The sequence below is a fragment of the Pan paniscus genome, chromosome 19 (genome assembly GCF_029289425.2).
Source record: "Pan paniscus chromosome 19, NHGRI_mPanPan1-v2.0_pri, whole genome shotgun sequence".
Taxonomy (NCBI): Eukaryota; Metazoa; Chordata; class Mammalia; order Primates; family Hominidae; genus Pan; species Pan paniscus.
In genome coordinates this window covers 27286920-27309830 of record NC_073268.2, presented here as the reverse complement: position 1 = coordinate 27309830, position 22911 = coordinate 27286920, and the positions used below count along the sequence as shown (strand labels likewise).

Genomic DNA, 22911 nt, shown 5'->3' with positions numbered 1-22911 from the left:
AATTAACTTGAGTGTGATGGCACATGCCTGTAGACCCAGCTGCTTGAGAGGCTGAGGCAAGAGGATCACTTGAGCCTGGGGGTTCGAGGCTACAGTGAGCCAAGATCACACCACTGCACTCCAGCCTGAGTGACAGAGTGAGACCCTGTTTCCAAAAAGAAAAAAAAAAGAATGAATTGACTTTATTTATTTATTTCAGAGACAGGCTCTTGCTCTGTTTCCCAGGCAGTCTTGAACTCCTGGTCTCAAGTGATTTTTCCACCTAAATCTCCTGAGTAGCTGGGATTATAGGTGCATGCTACTGTGTCCAGCTCAGACTAATTTTAGTTTTTAGAGCAGTATGTTTAGCTTCATTCCTAAACTCATAACTATTCCAATTTTTTGTTGTCACTACTGCTTGTAAGCCTCTTAGATTTTTCCCATGACTTCCTATTACCTGTGCCAGTATTGTGGCCTTTTGCCCTATTTAGACTTTTTAAACAACTGTTTGCTTGTGTTTTTTCTGTTTACTTCTAAAGCATGGCTGCTGTAAAGACACTAATCAAAGCCGATGGGTTTGGGGTGGGGATTTTTTTGTTCCCCTAAACAGGAATTTGACAATTATGCAGAATGGGACTTGAGAGACATTGATTTTGTTGAAGATGACTCGGACATTTTACATGGTAACAGTTTATTTTGTCAAATGTTTATTGAGCGCCAACTGTGTGATGACACTGTCTTGGGTGCTAGGAATTGAAGGATGAATAGAACATGTCCCCTGCCCTTATGGAATTCAAAAATCTAGTGGTTAAGTTGCTGAACTTACTGTGTTGTTGGATTTTGACCACAGTGAATAAGACTTGTGATGAGGGTAAAAATATTGATTATATAATAGTAGTAGGAAATATCTGTTGGACTGTGTGATTTTACTTTTATCTGAGGTAAGTCTACACTAAGGTAATTGGTTAAATGGCCCTCACTTACATTCTTAGAAGGAAGGGAATCAGTTTGAATTCTTGGGACTTCACTAGCAACTGCTAACACTAAATGTTCACTATATTTTGTTACCCGAAATTTCCCCTAGCAAGGAAAAAGAATGGAAATTCCTCAAGAGTTTTTAGGCCCAAATGGGGAATTTCTTGTTTCTCAGGACTGTTGAATTTTCAACACTGCTGGATTCTTTTTTATGTTTGTTTTTGAGACGGAGTCTCACTCTGTTGCACAGGCTGGAGTGTAGTGGCGCGATCTCGGCTCACTGCAACCTCTGTCTCCCAGGTTCAAGCGATTCTTCTGCCTCAGCCTCCCAAGTAGCTGGGATTACAGGTGTTTGCCACCATGCCCAGCTAATTTTTGTTTTTTTATTAGAGATGGGGTTTCGCCATGTTGGCCAGGCTGGTCTGCAACTCCTAACCTCAAGTGATCTGCCCGCCTCAGCTTCCCAAAGTGCTGGGATTACAGGCGTGAACCACCACGCCTGCCCCAGCATTGCTGAATTCTAATCTTTGATTAGCCCTCTAAGGGTTTATGTTAACTCTTTTCCTAAAACTTACGTGGTGAATGCCAAAGAGCTGTTAAGAGTAGATAGTTAGACTTTGAGTCCCTTTTTTCCTTCTTTCCATTTTCAGTGAACTACATACTAATATATACTAATACTACATAATAATACCCAATACTTTTTTTTAAATTTTAGTTCAGAATTGAATATGATACAGTAGATCAGTAATTCTCTATTGGAATCTGTATTTCCCAAAGAGCATCTTCATGATTTCTGTTAAATTTACATCCCAGGCAGGAAAGACAAGTAGAGTATACTTGTTAAATTATAAATCAAGTTTTCATATTGCATGGACTGGTACACTGTCCCTAGAAGGGGAACTTGGTTCTTTTCTCTCCATAGAAGAGCTGCCTGGATATTTGTTATACCAGATCTAAGATAAAGAAATAGTCTTCCTAAAAATTTTACCTTAAGAAATTTTTCTCTACACATTTCTTGAGCGGTGGGTTTTTTTTTTTTTTTTTGGCAAAATTTTATTCCTCCTTTTCTCCCACACAACTTTAAGGAAAGTCAAAGTGACGCAGATTGAACTAAAAGAGGAAAGCTTGAAAGCAAACTACTTTAGCATTAACTAAATCCATTGTATTTGTTCAGTCTTCCATGTCAGTCTCGTCAATCCCAGTGACTCATGTTATCTTTTCTCACCTCTTGTGGTGTTCCCTTTGAAGGTAGTATGCAGACTGCCATTCATAGACACCAGCTTTAATTAAAATGGTATTGTTTTCTGGCTTGTATCTTTCTTATAGAATGCCAGACTACTCTGCGCAAAAGGGGCAGCTTCATAAATATCATTCTTTTAGATTCTGCTCAAAAATACCAAATTTTTGGCTGGGCATGGTGGGTCACACCTATAATCCTAGCACTTTGGGAGGCCGAGGCTGGCTGATCACTTGAGGCCGAGAGTTCAAGACCAGCCTGGGCAACACAGTGAGACCCTGTCTCTAAAAAAAAAACCTTTAAAACAAATTTTTTAAATATTTTTATTGTTTTTCCTCCTCCTCCTCCCTGCTTATTTTTACTTATATATTTATTTTTTACAGAATTTTAAAGTCAACATCTATAATGTTAATAATGGCTTGACTTGGTGAATCACTTCTCTAGAGCCTAATCCAAGGTCTTCATTCATACTTCTCAACATTATTAAGAAAACTGTAGTAATGGTCGGTGTTTAATTTCATTCTTCATTCTTCATGGGAGCAGGACTTGCAGTTCCTTCTGGTTCACTTGGGGTCCTTTTTGTAATTAAGTGGGGATAAAAAGAAACAGAAGCAACTGATTGATCAGCAATTTATAGTTCAGTTAGCTTTTCAAACCCATAACATACTTTAGGTATTTGTACTCTCCCTGAAGTTTCTATAGCCCTGTAAATTATTGATTTTCATTTGAGCTATAACTGGAACTTATTAATCTTTATACATAGTAGCTTTAACACAACATAAATAATAATTCTTTCCCTCTGCCCCATAGTAAACTGTAAGATGTTTAGATGAGTGCTTTTATTTTTTATTTTTTTTGTGACAGACTCTCACCTTGTTACCCAGGCGGGAGCGCAGTAGCATGATCTTGGCTCACTGCAACTTCTGCCTCCCAGGCTCAAGCGATTCTCGTGCCTCAGCCTCTGGCATAGCTGGGATTAGCGCCACCATGCCCAGCTAATTTTTATATTTTTAGTAGAGACAGGGTTTTGCCATGTTTGCAAGGCTGGTCTCAAACTCTTGGCCTCAACTGATCTGCCCACCTCTGCCTCCCAAAGTGCTGGGATTACAGGGGTTAGCCACCGCGTCCGGCCCTAAATGAATGCTTTTAAAAAGATGATAACACTTCAGATTTGGGTATGGTTGGCTCACACCTGTAATCCTAACACTTTGGGAGGCCAAAGTGGGAGGATTTCTTGAGCCCAGGAGTTCAAGGTCAGCCTAGACAACAAAGTGAGACCCCCACCTCTAAAAAATAAAAAAGATGATAACAGTTTAAAGAAGCTTGTCAGCACTACAGACCAAAGGAATGACTTGCTCATGCCACAGAGAGGTATTTTGTTTACAGCTCTGAGTCTTTACAGCAGCTCCTGTGGCAGCATGACCATGTCCAGGGGCATATTGTCCCTGAGCTGTCACTCGCAGAACACTCAGTGAAGTGCACTAGGAGCCCATGGAAAGTCAGGAAGGAATGAAAAGGGGCTTTATAAGCACACCTGGAACAGTTAGAGGGGCACAGATTTTGTGGAAATCAGGACACTGATTCAGCCTCTGGCTTGCTTCTGAGTCATGGTATAATCATGAGTAAGTGCTTGGAATCTTGCTTGCTGTTTCTTTATGTCCTCTGCCATTAAAGAAGAGGTGACACTGATTAGTCAGAGTGTAAATGTCTCTAATGAAACATGGTACATAATTCAGATTTGTGTTGTTACCATTCCATTATACCATTATGCTCTTAATATTACCGAGCACTAACAACATTATTTTTATGGTTCCTCATTTAGAACTACTGGAAGGTTGCAGACTGTTTGGCTGGGTTTTGTATTTAGAACCTATCCAGAATATTGGCTGATGCCACCAAGACCTTTTCCTCACCCACACAAAGATTTTTGCCTTGAATCATGGAATTTGTTTAATAAATTTGGTTTGCATGGTTCATTATAGAGACCTGGGACACAATGGAGGGATAATTGTATTGCAGCCATACCAGAAGGCTTTCAGAATGTATTTCAAATGTATACTGCAAGTGAAGCAGTATCCAAGGAAAAATAAGGAAGTTCCGTGATCCCTAATTGGTACTTACTCATATTTTATTGAAATAAGCAGAAATGTTTGGTTCAGAAAGAGAGATAGAGAAGACTCATATCTTAGAACTGTCTTGTCTCATGTATGTTGTGAGATCTCAGTGCACATGCTTAGTGTAGTTCCTTCTTGCTGCCATCTCTTTCCCCATCTCCTTTCATTTGTAAAAATTCTTCCTAAATTTTTAGAGTACTCTTTCCCTGAGTTTCTCAGGATCCTAAAGTCCTGGTTGTAATGTCTTCTAAGTCATTGTTGCCCCATAACCCAGGCAAGCAAGAGATATGATGAGCTCCTCCTATGTGTTGGGTCTGTGTTTCCAGTACTTCTCAGGGTTGCACCTTAGTACAGTTCACAATTTCTTCTCCCTCTGTTCTGGAAAGGTAATTTTAGAAAGTTTTCTCTCCTAGGCTTGGATCTGTGGACCCCTTCACCTCCCACTGTATTTTTCAAATTGTATTTCTTTGGCACATATTATTAGCCTTTAAATCCTTTAACAATTAGTAGAGCAGAGGTCCAGCCTGGTCTCTGTATATTCACCTACTGGCAGTTCCTTTCACTTATAGTGATTTCACTGTTTTTTTGTTTTTTTTTTTTTTTGAGACGGAGTCTCGCTCTATCACCCAGGCTGGAGTGCAGTGGCGCGATGTTGGCTCACTGCAAGCTCTGCCTCCCGGGTTCACGCCAGTCTCCTGCCTCAGCCTCCCGAGTAGCTGGGACTACAGGCACCTGCCACCACGCCTGACTAATTTTTTGTATTTTTTAGTAGAGACGGGGTTTCACCATGTTAGCCAGGATGGTCTCGATCTCCTGACCTCGTGGTCCACCCGCCTCAGCCTCCCAAAGTGCTGGGATTACAGGCGTGAGCCACCGCGCCCGGCCTGATTTCACTGTTTTATACATAGGATATTTTAGACATGAATACTATCAGTAATAATTGCTAATACATATAGCATTTACTATTAGTTACCATTCTAAGCTCTTCATATATATTAAGTCATTTAATCCTCAAAACCTTATGAGTTGCATATTATTATTATCCTCATTTTTGTGGATGAGGACATTGAAGCATAGAAAGGTTAGATAACTTGCCTGAGATCATACAGCCAGCAAGAGGTAGAGTCATCCCCAAGTCTGTGTTCTTAATACTGCACAATACTTAGCTGTCTTTACAATCTTGATTTTTTTTTTTTTTTTTTTTTTTGAGACAGGGTCACGCCCTGTTGCCCATGCTGGAGTGCAGTGGCACAATCATGGCTCACTGCAGCCTCAACCTCCTGGGCTCAAACTATCCTCCCACCTCAGCTACCTGAGTAGCTGGGACTCCAGGCGTGCACCATCACACCTGGCTAATTTTTAAAATTTTTTTGTAGAGAAAGGGTCTCACTATGTTGCCCAGGCTCAACCTTGAATGTTTGTTGCTGTTTCATTTTTGTGAGGTTTCACATTTGTTATCTTCTATAGCTTCAACACATTCCTCAGGAATAGATATTTTCCTGTTTTACATTCAGGGAAGCAGACAAAGAAGTTAAGTAATTTGCCTAATCCAGGGGTGTCAATCTTTTGGCTTCCCTGGCCCACACTGGAAGAAGAAGTGTCCTGGGCCACACATAAAATACATTAACGATAGATGATGAGCTAAGGAATAAAAAACAAACTCATAATGTCTTAAAAAATTTACGAATTTGTATTGGGCTGCATTCAAAGCCGTCCTGGGCTGCATGTGACTCACGAGCGACAGTTTGGATAAGCTTGGCCTAATGCTTCCTGGTTGCTGACTTTAGCCATTAGATCACATGATCTTCCCTTCACAAAATTATTTGTGTGCATCTTGGCCAAAAGCTTGGGGGGAAGTGACTTAAATAGTGTTGCTTCTGGGGAATACCTGTGTCACAGGTTTCTACTTGTTTGGTCGCAGTAGGGATTTTGATTGGCCTCCCTGCAGTTAAGGCCTCTGAGTTGGTTTTCTTGCCAAGCAAGCAGTAAGTGCCTTCTGTCAAGAAAACAGAAACATGTTGTTAGCTATTTTGAACAATGTTAGAAATACATTGCAGTGGGAAGGAGCTGCCTCTGACTTCTGCCCACTTCTTGAAATATTTTAAGGCTAGCCGTTTGGAAACTTTATCATTCTCCAGTGTAATCACAGGGAGACTGTGCTTCCCCCAAAGCTGAGATTTCAGGGGCCTTGTAGCAATGGACAAATTACAGGTGATTTTGGTTTGTTTGTTTATTTTTAATGATCTCTGGTTCTCTGTTTGCTAGCTTATACTGCAGCTTCCAGCTGCTTTAAGTAGACTGTGAGCAAGTGATTCTCATTCTTGTAGATTCTGCCTTCTCATTTCTGTTCTGCCTGCTGTGCTGTTGTCCTCCCTAGGTTATTCATACAGTTAAGATATTGTATTCAGTTGCTGCTGAGTGTGCTCAGAGATAGCTTCAAATATGAATTTTTATCTGGGAGAATTCCAGTTCTCCTCCCATTTGCTCCTATGTGTTTCTTTTCTTCCTTTTGTTCTCCAGAGCCAGTTGTACAAGTTTAAACTACTGAAGTGATCAAACTGTAGTACCAATTATCAGCAGTATTTATTCAGAGGCTTTTTTTTTTTTTTTTTTTAAAGAAACAGAGTCTCATTCTGTTGCCCAGGATGGAATGCAGTGGTACAATCTTTAGCTCACTGTAGCCTTGAATTCCTGGGCTCAAATGATCCTTCCACCTTAGCCTCACAAGTAGCTAGGACAACAGGCACACGCCACCACACTTGGCTAATTTATAAAAAAATTTTTTGTAGAGACAGAATCTCAATGTGTCAAAACTCCTGGCCTCAAGCGATCCTCCCACCTCAGCCTCCCAACGTCTGGGATTACAGGTTTTTTTGTTTTTTGGCTTTTTTTTTTTTTTTGAGACACCCTCTGTAGCCCAGGTTGGAGTGCAGTGGTGCAATCTTAGCTCACCACAGCCTCTGCCTCCCAGGCTGTAGCGATCCTCCCACCTCAGCCTCCCAACTAGCTGGGACTACAGGCACATACCACCATGTCTGGCTATATTTTTGGTACATTTTTGTAGAGACAGGGTTTCACTATGTTGCCCAGGCTGGTCTCAAACTCCTAAGCTCAAGCCATCTGCCCACCTCAGTTTCTCAAAGTGCTGGGATTACAGGTGTGAGCCACCATGCCTGGCCTTTTTTAAAAATTAAATCACTCCTACACAAATCTCAGGAAACAACATGGCATCTTGTATCTTACAAAAATCGCAGAAATGGGCCTGGCGCAGTGGCTCACGCCTGTAATCCCAGCACTTTGGGAGGCCAAGACGGGCAGATCACCTGAGGTCAGGAGTTTGAGATCAGCCTGGCCAACACAGTGAAACCCCGTCTCTACTAAAAATACAAAAATTAGCCAGACATGGTGGTGGGCACCTGTAATCCCAGCTACTTGGGAGGCGGGGGCAGGAGAATTGCTTGAGCCTGGGAGACAGAGGTTGCAGTGAGCCAAGACTGCGCTGTTGCACTCCAGCCTGGGCAACAAGAGCAAAACTGTCTCCAAAATAAAAAATAAATCACAAAAATGTTTTGTTAAAATTAGCAGTAATTTTACTGGCTCTTCAAGACATTTTCTTTCCTATTAAATTCATCTTACTGAGTAGATAAATGAGATAAGGCTTATAAAGATCTTGAAATATGGCCAGGCGCAATGGCTCACACCTGTATTCCCAGCACTTTGGGAGGCCAAGGCAGTGGATCACTTGAGGTCAGGAGTTGCAGACCACCCTGGCCAATGTGGCAAAACCCCATCTCTACTAAAAATACAAAAATTAGCTGGGTATGGTGGCGTGCACCTGTAATCCCAGTTACTTGGGAGGCTGAGGCAGGAGAATGGCTTGAACCTGGGAGGTGGAGGTTGCAGTGAGCTGAGATCATGCCACTGCACTCCAGCCTGGGAGACAGAGCGAGACTCCATCTCAAAAAAAAAGATCCTGAAATATGGTAAGTACTCAGTGTATTTTAGCTATCATTATTGTATTTGTTTCCCTTTCTGGCTTTAACTGTTGACTTCCTAATCCTTCCTTTCTCTTAAGAGATAGAGTCCACTATAAAACTTGTATTTGGTTATACTGTATGTCAGAGGCACTTCCTATCCTTGTTTCTACCCACCACTTCTACCACATAGGCTTGTAAAGTGCATCTCCACCAGCATAACATTCTAAAGCCCATCATTCCACAGCAACTGTGTTATAAAACAGTGACAGGTATAGGCATTCTATGATATCTGGACTTTTATATGTAACAACCCTATAAATCAAGAAATATTTCATTTGTAGAAAGAGTTCTGCTACCACAAAAAAAAAGGAGTTTGAAAACTATTGCCTTAAATCTTGGACCTGACAGTATTGAATTATTTTTAGTTTGTGGGCAGGATAAGGAAAAGTAAACCAATGTTTAAATATTTGAACTTGTTAGAAATGAACAAAAAGAATCCATGGTAGTTAATTTTTCTTTTTTACCCTAAACTTTTAAAAATACTGCATTTCCTCCCTTCTTCAGATTATCCAGATAGGACTTAGGTTATTTTTATCTCAGACCCAAGGGAGAATGACCTGGATAAAGTACTCCTGGACATCTCCCAGTGATTGAAGTTACATACATATATATAGGACATCTGCTCATAGCCCAGCATGTAAGATTTTGGTATTGAACTTTCCAGTCTAAGAATATCCTTCAGATGAGAACATGTAGAGAGAGAGAGAAAAGGAAAAGAGAGTATCTTAAGGGCAGGTAGCAGTGAGATGCACAGTAATGAGTCAGTATGTGGTATCAGAATTTATCTCTATTATCAGGGTTACTAACAGTGCATCAGCATTGTACATTGCTCAATTTTTGTTTGCTTTCATGTAATAAAAGAAATTATTGATTCTAATGAGCCATCGTATTCTGTTCTTTTACTTGATTGGTCCCACTTTTTTTCTACCCTAACATCTACTTCCAGCAGAAGTGTGGCTTCCAGTTGTTCCATGGAGGCACCTTCAGGGACTACTTCTGGGAAAGGCAGCTGGAGCTAGAACAGGCAGAAGGGGTTCAGCTAGAGCAGATCTGACTTATCTGTTCCAAATAAGATTTTATTTGAACATACAGTTTAAAACTTACTGTAGTAGAACATGTAAATAATGTGTTGACTTATTGCCCTCATGGGCCAAACTGGAACTTGGATCTCACATTCTTTGGATGAGGAATGAGATTGTATTACTCTTCAGAGTTAATCAGCATTCCAGAGGCTTTAGGCTCTATTTTGGATTGAAGCTTACTACCTTGAAATAACTGATTTTTTTTTTTTTTTGAGACAGAGTTTTACTCTTGTTGCCCAGGCTGGAGTGCAGTGGTGTGATCTCGGCTCACTGCAACCTCTGCCTTCTGGGTTCAAGAGATTCTCCTGCCTCAGCCTCCTGAGTAGCTGGGATTACAGGTGTCCGCTACCACACCCAGCTAATTTCTTGTATTTTTTAGTAGAGACAGGGTTTCGCCATGTTGGCCAGGCTGGTCTTGAACTCCTTGACCTCAGGTGATCCACCCACCTCGGCCTCCCAAAGTGCTGGGATTACAGGCGTGAGCCATCGTGCCTGGCTGAAAGAACTGATTCTAATACGTAGCCAAATTCTTCGTTACAAAGGTTGGTATGTTATTAGAAATTACCTAACATTGAGCCTCTGGAGCTTCTGCCCTGAAAGTTGAGCTATGCAGTTTCAGCAGGTACAAGATCTACCCCAGACACAAGAGGCGCTATGCCAGGACCGATGGGAAGGTTTTCCAGTTCCTTAGTGCAAAATGCGAGGGCATTACTTTCTTTCTTTCTTTTTTTTTTTTTTTTGGAGTCTTGCTCTGTTGCCCAGGCTGGAGTGCAGTGGCGTGATCTCGGCTTACTGCCATCTCCGCCTCCCGGGTTCAAGCAATTCTCTGCCTCAGCCTCCTGAGTAGCTGGGATTACAGGCGCCTGCTACCACGTCCGGCTAATTTTTGTATTTTTAGTAGAGACAGGGTTTCACCTTGTTGGCCAGGCTGGTCTTGAACTCCTGACCTCATGATCCACCTGCCTCGGCCTCCCAAAGTGCTGGGATTATAGGCGTGAGCCACTGTGCCTGGCCAAGGGCATTCCTTTCTAAGGAATCCTTAGCAAATAAACTGGTCCTCTACAAAAGAAAGCATAAAAAAGGGACACTTGGAAGAAATTCAAAAGAAAAGAACCTGCTGAGCAGTCAAATTCCAGAAGGCCATTACTGGTGCATCTCTTGCTAATATAGTGGCCAAGAGGAATGAGAAACATGAAGTTAAAAAGGCTCAATGAAAACAAGCTAGCAGGGCTGCTAAGGAAGCAAAAAAGGCTAAGCTAGCATCTAAAAAGACCGCAATGGCTGCTGCTAAGGCAGCATCTACACAAAAGATGGTGAAGCCTGTGAAAGTGTCAGCTCCCCGAGGTGGTTCAAAACACCAAGTTGGCAGATCAGATTCTTAAAGATTGGACTGTAGAAAAATATAAATTATATTACCTAACATTTGAATAACGTATTTTAGTTTTTCAGAGGACACGTGGCAGGTTATATTGTGCTATAGAGCCTCTTCCACAAATACATTCAGTAATTAAAACAAAAAACACCAAACTCTCAACTTACACAAAGCTTAATTGATAACTTATTAAGAAAATTTCAGATTCTATTGCAATCATTCAATCTCAAGGTGCTTTCAGGATCCATAAGTGAGAAGAAAGGTTTAATGTAGCATAGTGCCAAGTTTTGCATTACTCATATTTTCTTCTAGCATTGTTACTATCTGGCATTCATTTCTTAACCGTAGAGGTCTTCTGGTTATTTAAAAAAAAAAAAAAAACCTGTGGGAGTTTTTTGCTTCTGCAGTTTGTTTTGTTTTGTTTTGTTTTGTTTTGTTTGTTTGTTTGTTTGAGACGGAGTCTCACTCTGTCGCCCAGGCTGGAGTGCAGTGGCGTGATCTCGGTTCACTGCAAGCTCTGCCTCCCGGGTTCAGGCCATTCTGCTGCCTCAGCCTCCTGAGTAGCTGGGACTACAGGCGCCCGCCACCATGCCAGGCTAATTTTTTATATTTTTAGTAGAGATGGGGTTTCACCATGTTAGCCAGGATGGTCTTGAGCTCCTGACCTTGTGACCCACCTGCCTCGGCCTCCCAAAGTGCTGGGATCAGAGGCATGAGCCACTGCGCCTGGCCGCTTACGAGGTTTTTTAAAATACACATTTCATTTTCAATTAAGGCAGATTTAGAATATAGCATAAACACAGAGAAAGTAAACATTTAGACAATTTCAGTGTTTTTCCTACTTAATACTCTGGAACCAGACTGCTTATTTTTGGATCCCTGCTGTGTACTTAACAGCTGTGTGATCTTGGGCCATTTGTTTTGTATGCATGGTGTATAGGGCATATGCGGGAGTGATAGGAAACAAGAATGGGGCCGGGTGCAGTAGTTCACGCCTGTAATTCCAGCACTTTGGGAGGCCAAAGTGGGTGGACTACTTGAGGTTAGGAGTTTAAGACCAGCCTGGCCAATATGGCGAAACCCTGTCTCTGCTAAAAATACAAAAATTAGCCAGGCATGGTGGCGCACACCTGTAATCCCAGCTACTTGGGAGACTGAGGCAGGAGAATCCCTTGAACCCGGGAGGCAGAGGTTGCAGTGAGCCAAGCGCCCCTGCACTCCAGCCTGGGCAACAGAGCGAGACTCCATCTCAAAAAAAGAAATGAGTGGAAAGGTAGGCATAATCAAGACAATAAATAGTCTTGTGTAACATGCAAGAGTTTGAACTGTACGTGGATGGGAAGCCACTGAAGAATTATAAGCAAGGGAATTACACCATTACATTGTGCTTTAAAATATTTCTCAAGTACCATTTGGAAGAGGTGAGTTACAGTAAGGCAAGAATGGAGTCAATAAGTGAGTAATGATGGCTCTCCTACAAGATAGCATGAAGATGACAGGAGAGACAAGATGCCTGAGCTAGGGAATAGGATTAGGGATGAAGGGATGAATTTGAGAGATGTAAGTGTTAAGTGCAGTGTGGCTAAGACTCATCGACTATGGAGGAGAAGGAGGAAGAATCCAGATTGAGTTCTGTCTTGGATAGCTATCTTTACTCTGATGCAGTTATCCAATATAGCAGTTTTAGAGGATGGGAAAGGGGTAGAATATAAGTTTGCAACTGAAGGGCATGTGAGTAAATTATATGCAGTAGGAACTGGAGCTTAAAATAGATATCGAGTTTGAAATTATGCATTTTGATGGTACTTGGACCCATAGAAGTAGAGGAATTTATAGGACTAAGGTGAGGGGTAAAAAGGAATTAGAACAGAATCTTTGGAACTCTGAAGATGGAAAGAGTGGCTAGGGAAAGAAAGAACCAGAACTATTACACTGATTAAAACTTTTACTATTTACAGCCTCTTTCCTCCTTCTTCCCTGTGTCTTTAACATGAGACTAAAGCCAGGAAAGGATTGGGTCCCAGGAAACCAAGCAGGGCTTTTACACTGGTTAGAGTACTTGATGGAACTTTTCACTACAGAATGCAAAACTCTACACTCTAAACAGTTGCTGCTCCCCAACTGAAAACTCCTACTCTGGGAAAATGTCTACGCTGTACCTTTATTCACATTAGTCTTGCCTTGACATTGTCTGTTACTCCTGTGCAGTTATGACCACAATCATTATTCATTTTTTTTTTTTTTTTTTTTGAGACGGAGTCTTGCAGCAATGCCCTGGCTGGAATGTAGTGGTGCCATCTCGGCTCACTGCAACCTCTGCTTCCCAGGTTCAAGCAACTGTCCTGCCTCAGCCTCCCGAGTAGCTGGGACTACAGGCACTTGCCACCACGCCCAGCCAATATTTGTATTTTTAGTAAAGACATGGTTTCACCATATTGGCCAGGCTGATCTTGAACTCCTGACCTCAAGTGATCCATCCATTTCAGTCTTACAAAGTGCTGGGATTACAGGTGTGAGTCACTGTGCCCAACCAACATTAATTCTTTTTTTTTTTTTTTTTTTTTTTTTTGAGACGAGTCTCGCTCTGTTGCCCCAGGCTGGAGTGTAGTGGCATGATCTCGGCTCACTGCAACCTCACCTCCTGGCTTTGAACGATTCTCCCATCTCAGCCTCCCGAGTAGCTGGGATTACAGGTAACTGCTACCATGCCCAGCTAATTTTTGTATTTTTATAGAGATGGGGTTTCACCATGTTGGCCAGGCTGGTCTTGAACTCCTGACCTCAGGTGATTTGCCTGTCTCAGCCTCCCAAAGTGCTGGGATTACAGGTGTGAACCACCAGGCCCAGCCCAATATTCATTCTTATGAGTACTCTGATGCAATTTCTAGCCCATGTATTACCAAAGATCAGATATTCACTATATATAGTAATAGATACATAACAATGTCCAAAAAAGGTGTTTAATAGAAAGGAGAATTTTTTTTAACTTTTATTTTAAATTCAGGGGTACATATGCAGGTATATTGCATAGGTAAACTTGTATCATAGGGTTTGTTATACAGATTATTGCATCATCCAGGTATTAAGCCTGGTACCCATTAGTTATTTTTCCTGATCCTCTCCCTCCTCCCACCCTCCACCCTCTGATAGGCCCTAGTGTGTGTTGTTCCCCTCTATGTGTCCATGTGTTCTCATCATTTAGCTCCCGCTTATAAGTGAGAACATGTGGTATTTGGTTTTCTGTTCCTGTGTTAGTTTGCTAAGGATAATGGCCTCTAGCTCCATTCATGTCCTGGCAAAGGACATGATCTTATTCATTTTTCTGACTGCAGAAAGCAGAATTTATAATCTGAGTAATGCCATAAGATATATAAAAAGCGGAAAAATAACTTTACTTATTGATAGACAAATTCATTATGCTGGAATATTTTTATGTTTTCTAGACTAGTGAGTGTGGAGTAATTAGCAATATGAGGTTCAAAGTTTGGGTAAAAGATTTATTTTTGTCTTGGTTTTATTTATATAATATATATGATATGTATATATAGTATATGTATGAATTTATTTGTAGCTCTGAAGATGGCTGTGGTAGATATCTATCATTCCAGGTTAAAGGAGAGACAAAGACGAAAAAAGTAAGTATAAAAAACCATCCTGGCCTCCTTTCAGCTTTGGATTATTGTTTTGTGTGTGTGTGTGTGTGTGTGTGTGTGTGTGTGTGTGTGTGTCTGTGAGAGAGGCAAGGTCTCACTCTGTTGCCCAGGCTGGAGAGCAGCAGCACAATAATGGCTCACTGCAGCCTCAACCTCTCAGGCTCAATTGATTCTCCCACCTCAGCCTCCTGAGCATGTGGGACTACAGCAGTGCGCCACCATGCCTGGCTAATTTTTTGTATTTTTTGCAGATACGGGGTTTTGCTGTGTTGGCCAGGCTGGTCTCAAACTCCTGGACTTAAGTGATCCTCCCTCCTCAGCTCCCAAAGTGTTAGGATTGCAGGCATGAGCCACTGTGCCTGGCCTCAGCTTTGAGTGATTGACCACATATAGTCCATGAGAGAATGCTCCACTTGTGACTCATCTTTTGACCTTGGAGAAGACTCTTACCCTCCTTAGACCTCAATTTTTCCTTCTCTCAATTGAGGATAGTAATTCCTGTGTTATTTTTATATCCTCTGTCCTTATCCTTTATTGACGTTATGATGAACAATGAATAATATGGGTACACTGTTTTAAGCTCTTTGAAGTAAAAGAACAAGATAAAATAAAGGCATCAAGACAGTATTGTTACACTTTTTTTTTTTTTTAATATTTGTGAATCATTCTTTGCTTTTGTCTTTTTTTTTTGAGATGGAGTCTCGTTCTGTCACCCAGGCTGGAGTGCAGTGGCGTGATCTCAGCTCACTGCAAGCTCTGCCTCCTGGGTTCATGTGATTCTCCAGCCTCAGCCTCCCAAGTGGCTGGGACTATAGGTGTGCACCACCACGCCTGGCTAATTTTTGCATTTTTAATAGAGATGGAGTTTTGCCATGTTGTCCAGGCTGGTCTTGAACTCCCCACATTAAGTGATCCATCCTCCTCTGCCTCCCAAAGTGCTGGGATTACAGGCGTGAGCCACCGTGTTCAACCTTTTTTGTTGTTGTTAAATAAGAGACAGAGTCTCACACTTACTCTGTCACCCAGGCTGGAGTGCAGTGGCACTATCATGGCTCACTGCAGTCTCCAACTCCTGGGCTCAAACAATCCTCCCACCTCAGCCTCCCAAGTAGTTAGGACTACAGGTGTGCACCACCACACTTGGCTAATTTTAAAACCTTTTTCTTTTTTTAGGCTGGGCGCGGTGGCTCACACCTGTAATCCCAGCACTTTGGGAGGCCGAGGCTGGTGGATCACCTGAGGTCAGGAGTTCAAGACCAGCCTGACCAACATGGTGAAACCCTGTCTCTACTAAAAATACAAAAATTAGCTGGGGGTGGTGGTGCATGCCTGTAGTCCAAGCTACTCGGGAGGCTGAGGCAGGAGAATTGCTTGAACCTGGGAGGCGGAGGTTGCAGTGAGCCAAGATCACACCACTGCACTCCAGCCTGGGCGACAGGGTGAGACTCCGTCTCAAAAAAGAAAAAAAACCTTTTTTTTTTTTTTTTTGAGACAGGGTCTCACAATGTTGCCTGGGCTGGTCCTGAACTCCTAGACTCAAGGCATCCTACTGCCTTGGCCTCCCAGAGTGCTGGAATTACAGGTGTGAGCCACTGCACTTGGCCTGTTAGGCTTTTTTATTTTATTTTTATTTTTTATTTTATTATTATTATTTTTGAGATGGTCTTGCTCCGTCACCCAGGCTGGAGTGTAATGGTGCGATCTCAGCTCACTGCAGCGTCTGCCTCCTGAGTTCAAGCAATTATCGTGCCTCAGCCTCCCAAGTAGCTGGGACTACAGGCACGTGCCATCATGCCCAGCTAATTTTTTGTTTTTAGTAGAGACACAGTTTCCCCATGTTGGCCAGGCTGGTCTCAAACTCCAGGCCTCAGGTGATCCGCCCACCTCAGCCTCCCAAAGTGCTGGGATTACAGGCATGAGCCACTGCCCCCAGCCCTATTGTGCTTTTTTAATGGTCTCTTTCTAACTGTTCATTTTTTAATGAGAAGTCTTTCATCTAAAAGGATTTCAAAGAAATTCTGAACAAGTTTCAGGCATACTGGTTCTTCCTCTCTTTGCAACATATCAAAAAGTATACATTCAGACTTAGAAATTATGGATCTCAGACCTCTGTTGCTTTCAGAGAAGAGTATGCAGAGGGTATAAGTGTGCATGTGTGTGTATGTATGTGTAGGCATGTATTTACTGTGATGTTACTAACTGTAGACACAGTGATATCTCAGCAATAAAAAGGAGAGAAGCCAGGTGTGGTAGCATGAACCTCTAGTCCTAGCTACTTGGGAGGCTAAGGTGAGAGGATGACTTGAGCCTAGGAGTTCAAGGCCAGTCTGGGCAACCTAGGAAAACCCCATCTCTTAAAAAAAAAAGTAAAAGAAAAAAAAGGGACTTGAGATTCACTCTGGAGGAACTAAGATGTGATCTAAAGCAGCAGTCCTCAACCTTTTTGGCATCAGGGAGTGGTTTCATGGAAGACTGTTTTTCCATGGATGGCTGGGGGCAGGAATGGTTTTGGGATGAAACTGTTCCACCTCAGATCATCAGGTATTGGTTAGATTCTCATAAGGAGCACACATCCTAGATCCTCCACGTGAGCAATTCACAATAGGGATCGCGCTCCTGTGAGAATCTAATGCTGCCGCTCCTCTGACAGGAGGCAGAGTTCAGGCGGTAAAGCTGCTCACCTGCTGTGCAGCCTGGTTCCTAACTGGTCCATGGCCCAGGGGTTGGGAACTCCTGATCTAAAGTAAAACTTACTCTCTGCATGTCTGGAGTTAGCTTCCATGAAATGCTGAAGAAGCATACCCAGTTGCTCCTATGAGAAGCTTCATTGCTAGTTATGAATACCTCTGGTATAAATCAGATTCAAGACACATAACTTTGCCTGGTTTAAATTCTCTTTTGCTTAAAACACAATTCGAGCTAGAGAGTACTGTAGAACTCAGTTGTTGATGTTGCTATCAAATCTTTTGTTTTATAATGCCCTTTCATTAAACATGCACAATATTTATTTCTAGTACCACCAGTGTTGTGTGAATGCACAGTTGTAAATGTTGAATATGTGATCATGGTGCCCTTTAGCAGATTTCTCTAAAATGGCTGTTCTCAATTATTTCCACAAGCTGAATAGATTAACTTTATGACATGGACAGAGATTCCTTTCGGTTTCATCTTAAGTGACAGACATGTGTTTTTCAGCATTTGTGAGTGGTTATTGATTCATTCATTCGTTCAGCAAATAGTCATGGAGAGTCTACTATGCCCAACAAGAGGAAAAACCCGTGATGCCTGAGAGGCTAAAATTGTGTTAGTGATTCACTGACCTGCAGAAATTTGTGGGAGTGACTTCTTTGGACCTCTGTATTGTATTCCACCTCAGCATGTTTATGTCTGATGATAGCTATATGTGTAAAGCATTAGTAAATGTGAAAATAATTCTAATGCACAAATTATTGTGGCTTTTCATTCTAGAATTATAAGAGACCATGGATTAATCAACCTTAGAAAGTTTCAATGTAAGTATTAGCAGTTTTCTTTATTTTACAATTTTTTTCCAATATTATTGAATAATTTTAAATAAATCATGTATTGTAGTTCTTAATCCAAGTTGCATATTAGCCTGGCTATCACCCCAGACTAATGAAGTAAGAATCTCTGGGGTTGGAGGCACAGCACCTGCATTTTTAAAAAGTCTTCAGGGCAATTCTGATCCATAGTGAGAGTTTAAAAGTATTAATTTGGGGCCAGGCGCGGTGGCTCTTGCCTGTAATCCCAGCACTTTGGGAGGCTGAGGTGGGCAGATCACAAGGTCAGGAGATCAAGACCATCCTGGCTAACATGGTGAAACCTCATCTCTACTAAAAATACAAAAAAAAAAAATTAGCCAGGCATGGCGGCATGCACCTGCAATCCCAGCTACTCGGGAGGCTGAGGCAGGAGAATCACTTGAACCCGGGAGGTAAAGGTTGCAGTGAGCCGAGAGCACGCCAGTGCACTCCAGCCTGGGCGATAGAGCGAGACTTAGTCTCAAAAATAAATAAATAAATAAGCAAATAAATAAATGTGCTAATTTGTAGTCAATAAAACTTGTATTAAAATTCTTTTTTAAAAATTTGTATAGTAATTACAGTGTGAATATTAATGAATAATTTTCTGAATAGAGTCATGTTTTGCAACTATGTGTTAAGCATAACATAACCTTAATCTTCAGGTTGTAAAAATATTTTAGATAAATAACAGAAAGTGATCTTTATTTTGGATGGTTGCAGACAGACAAAATAAATGATATTTAATATTATATGACGGTGATAAAAATACATATAGTGATTTTTAAAATAAATGCCACCTTTGACCTTACTGTGGTTTTTTGTTGTTGTTTGTTTTTTAAGAGACAGGGTCTTGCACTATTGCCCAGGATGGAGTGTGGTGGTGTGATGGTATCTTGCTGCAGCCTTGAACTCCTGGGTGCAAGTGATCCTCCCACCTCAGCCTCCTTATTACAGGCTCGAGCTATCGTGCCTGGCCTTTATTATTTTAAATATCAGAGATACCTAAGCAGGGCAGAAAAAGTCCCTGTACTTTTTCTTCTTCCACAACATAGAGGCTTCCACAACTAAGAAGGATGATGTCATAATAACAATCACAATGTTTGTATTAAAATATTTGTAATAGTTGTGTGTCATAATATTCTTTTTTTGTAAAGAATAACCTAATGGTTAGGTTTGTACAATAACCTAATGGTTATTATAAAACATCCCAGTTGATAGATTCTTGTAGGGGTATTTATTTAATAATATATAGCATCGTAGGGTTCAGTCAACAAGGTTAAGTGTCTTTTTAGTCTAAATAAATATCTAGCCAGGCATGGTGGCTTGCGCCTATAATCCCAGCTACTTGGGAGGCTGAGGCAGTGGATCGCTTGAGCCCAGGAGTTCAAGGCTGCAGTGAGCTATAATCATGTCACTGCACTCCAGCCTGGGCAACAGAAAATCTATATTTTTTAAAAATATAGCCATGATCATAAGTATGTTACATTTTAGGTACTTTATTATTTACTTATTTTTTGAGACAGGGCCTCACTCCAGTTGTCCAGGCTGGAGTGCAGTGGCTCAGCTCACTGCAGTCTCCGCCTCCCAGGCTCAGGTGATTCTCCCACCTCAGCCTCCCAAGTAGCTGGGATTATAGGCATGTGCCACCATGCCCAGCTAACTTTTTGTATTTTTAGTAGAGATGGGGTTCCGCCGTGTTGTCCAGGCTGGTCTTGAGCTGCTTGGACTCAAGCAGTCTGTCCACCTCGGACTCCCAGAGTGGTGGGATTATGGGTGTGAGCCACCATGCCGGCCTTATTTCCTTTTTTTACTTTATGTTACATATTTTTCAAGTTACTGTAGTGTTTTGAGGATATCAGTTTTTATAGGTTACATAATACGTACTTTATTAGTTGAGTATGTTGTATATATACATATAAGAGATATAATTATATGCTTAACTTCTCTCTTTAGGTATTTAGCTTGTTTTCATTTCTTTTAATCATTACATAAATAATGCTATGATGAACTTGTGAATAAAGCTTTGTCATTATTTAGGATTTTTTTAAAGGTAGATTTTTAGAAGTGGGATTAATACATCTAAAATTATGACCACTAAACATTATTTATGCCTGCTGCCAAGTTGCTTTCCAAAAGATGGTTGTATTAATTTCTGTTTCTTCTAGCAGTGTATGAGATTCCCTAGTGAACCCCATCCTTATCAAGACCTGTGGATTCATAAAAATAATTCAGGATCAGAATTATTGGTCATGTTCTAGTAGCCACAGTAGTAGGTTCTCTATCTGAATTCCCGGGTTTTCCATAATAGGTCAGTTAATTTTTGATCTTTACTCCTTGTAGACATTGACTCTTAGATAAATTCTTCTTTCAACTGATAGAGGTCAGTTTGGCTTCATTATGCTATTATCTATATTTTTTCAAATAGAGGGCTGAGGGGAAGCTCTGTTGCTTCTGAGAGTGTAGAAGTAGCGTGTGCAGTGTGGTTTCAGAGGTTTTCAGTTGCCATTATACTGAATATACAATTGACCTTAATATGGTAGGCAGGGGTTTTTTTTCTTCAAATTTAAAAACTTTACTCCATTTTCTTGTGCTTTGTTTTTTGTTGTTGTTGGTTTGTTTTTTTAAATGATCTATGGCTGCTCCTTAAATCAGCTTCTAGAATTTTTGGATAAGAATGTCTCCTGCAAGAGAAGAGATTCACCTAAAAAGAGGACTTAATTTAAATAGCTGTCATAGGCTGGGTGTGGTGGCTCCCAGCACTTTGGGAGGCTGAGGCGGGAGGAATGATTTTGACCCTAGGAGTTAAAGACCAGCCTGGGCAACATAGACCCCCATCTCTGTATAAAAAAGCCAAGCATGGTGGCATGTGGCTGTAGTCCCAGGTATTTGGGAGGCTAAGGTGAGAGAATCTCTTGAGCCTGGGATGTTGAGGCTACAGTGAACTGTGATTGTGCCACTGCACTCCAGCCTGGGAAACAGAGTGAGACCCTGTCTCAAAAATAAAAAATAAAAAGGCCAGGCGCAGTGGCTCACGCCTGTAGTCCCAGCACTTTGGGAGGCTGAGGCAGGCGGATCACGATGTCAGGAGATCGAGACCATCCTGGTCAACATGGTGAAGCCCCATCTCTACTAAAAAATAAAAAAAATTAGCCAGGTGTGGTGGCAGGCGCCTGTAGTCCCAACTACTCGGGAGGCTGAGGCAGGAGAATCGCTTGAACCCGGGAGGCGGAGGTTGCAGTGAGCCGAGATCGTGCTACTGCTCTCCAGCCTGGGAGACACAGCGAGACTCCGTCTCAAAAAAAATAAAAAGGTAAGCTAGGAAAAAAAAAAAATAGCTGTCATAAATGAAAGTCTGTATCTTTAGTCCAAGAGTAGATAGAACTAACCTAATTACTGATTGAAACGACCCAAGTAGCAGTTCGAGAGTTACTGACTGCTCCAATCTACCAGTTATTGTTAGTCAGTTTTACTCTCCATCTTCTTTGCAGATACATCTTTGGATTAGTTGTTTGGTCAGTAGTGATCCCCAGAGTTGCTGCTCTGGTGTCTCTGCATGATATTTGCATGACAGTTGTCAAATAAAACTTCATTAGCAGTAAATTAAGTTGTAGTAGTTAATTTAGTTTGGAGAAAGGCAAAATGACCCATATGAAGGATGAAAAAAATACTTACCTTGCTTGAGGATGTGTAGGTGGGACATGCAAGAAATCACACTTTTTCTCAGCTAATGGGAAGTCTTCTGGATGGACTATTTTGTCTGTAGCTTCTTTGTTTTCCTGTGGGAGTTAATACCATAAATTTTGGCCATAATTCTTCCTAAGAATGTAAGATCTCCCTTTAATTGTCTCGTCCATTACTGCCAGCAGTTCCTGCCCCTGTGTAGTTTAAAAGACAGTGAGGTGGCCGGGCGCGGTGGCTCACACCTGTAATCCTAGCACTTTGGGAGGCCGAGGCAGGCAGATTGCCTGAGCTCAGTAGTTCAAGACCAGCCTGGCCAACATGGTGAAACCTCGTCTCTACTAAAATACAAAAAATTAGTCGAGCATGGCGGTGTGCCTGTAATCCCAGCTACTTGGGAGGCTGAGACAGGAAAATTGCTTGAACCTGGGGAGGCAGAGGTTACAGTGAGCTGAGATCACGCCACTGCACTCCAGCCTGGGCCACAGAGCAAGACTCCATCTCAAAAAAAAAAAAAAAAACACAGTGAGGTGGCTGGGCGCGGTGGCTCATACATGTAATCCCAGCACTTTGGGAGGCCGAGGCGGGTGGATCACCTGAGGTCAAGAGTTCAAGACCAGCCTGGCCAGCGTGGTGAAACTCCGTCTCTACTAAAAATTCAGAAATTAACTGGGTGTAGTGGCGGGCGCCTGTAATCCCAGCTACTTTGGGAGGTTGAGGTAGGAGAATTGCTTGAATCCAGGAGATGGAGGTTGCAGGGCGCCGAGATCACGCCAACGCACTCCAGCCTGGGAGACAGAGCGAGACTCCATCTCAAAAAAAAAAAAGACAGTAGATGTGGGAGATGAGTAGTGCTCAGTGGTGGAGATGATCTCCAGTGATAACAACATCCCTGTGGGATAGTTACTATGGTGCTGTCATTATGATTAGTGTTTTGCATTCTTGGCTTTCCTGTTTGCTTCCTGTCATGGATAAGTTAGTCATGTGAGGTTATGAATAATGTTCTTCCATTTTACTAATTGTAAAAAAAAAAAAAAAAAAATGCTGAAAACTCAGGGATCCTTACATTTCCCATGACACATTTATGTTTTATTTTCTCTGTAGTAATGGAACGGCGGTATCCCAAGGAGGTCCAGGACCTGTATGAAACAATGAGGCGATTTGCAAGAATTGTGGGGCCAGTGGAACATGACAAATTCATTGAAAGCCATGCATGTAGGTGGTTTTTGAGCCTTGAGC

General features: G+C 41.7%; 1 protein-coding gene across 7 annotated transcripts in view; it reads left to right on the top strand.

Moving 5' to 3' along the window:
• TADA2A (transcriptional adaptor 2A) overlaps positions 1-22911 on the top strand; it is a 74405-nt gene that overhangs the window by 37297 nt on the left and 14197 nt on the right. For all 7 annotated transcript variants that reach the window (XM_034942032.3, XM_034942033.3, XM_008971224.4 and 4 more), the window contains 4 exons: positions 590-662; positions 14368-14431; positions 17918-17961; positions 22777-22887. In XM_034942032.3, the coding sequence (XP_034797923.1) occupies positions 590-662; positions 14368-14431; positions 17918-17961; positions 22777-22887 (292 nt within the window). The remainder of the gene's footprint in view (positions 1-589; positions 663-14367; positions 14432-17917; positions 17962-22776; positions 22888-22911) is intronic.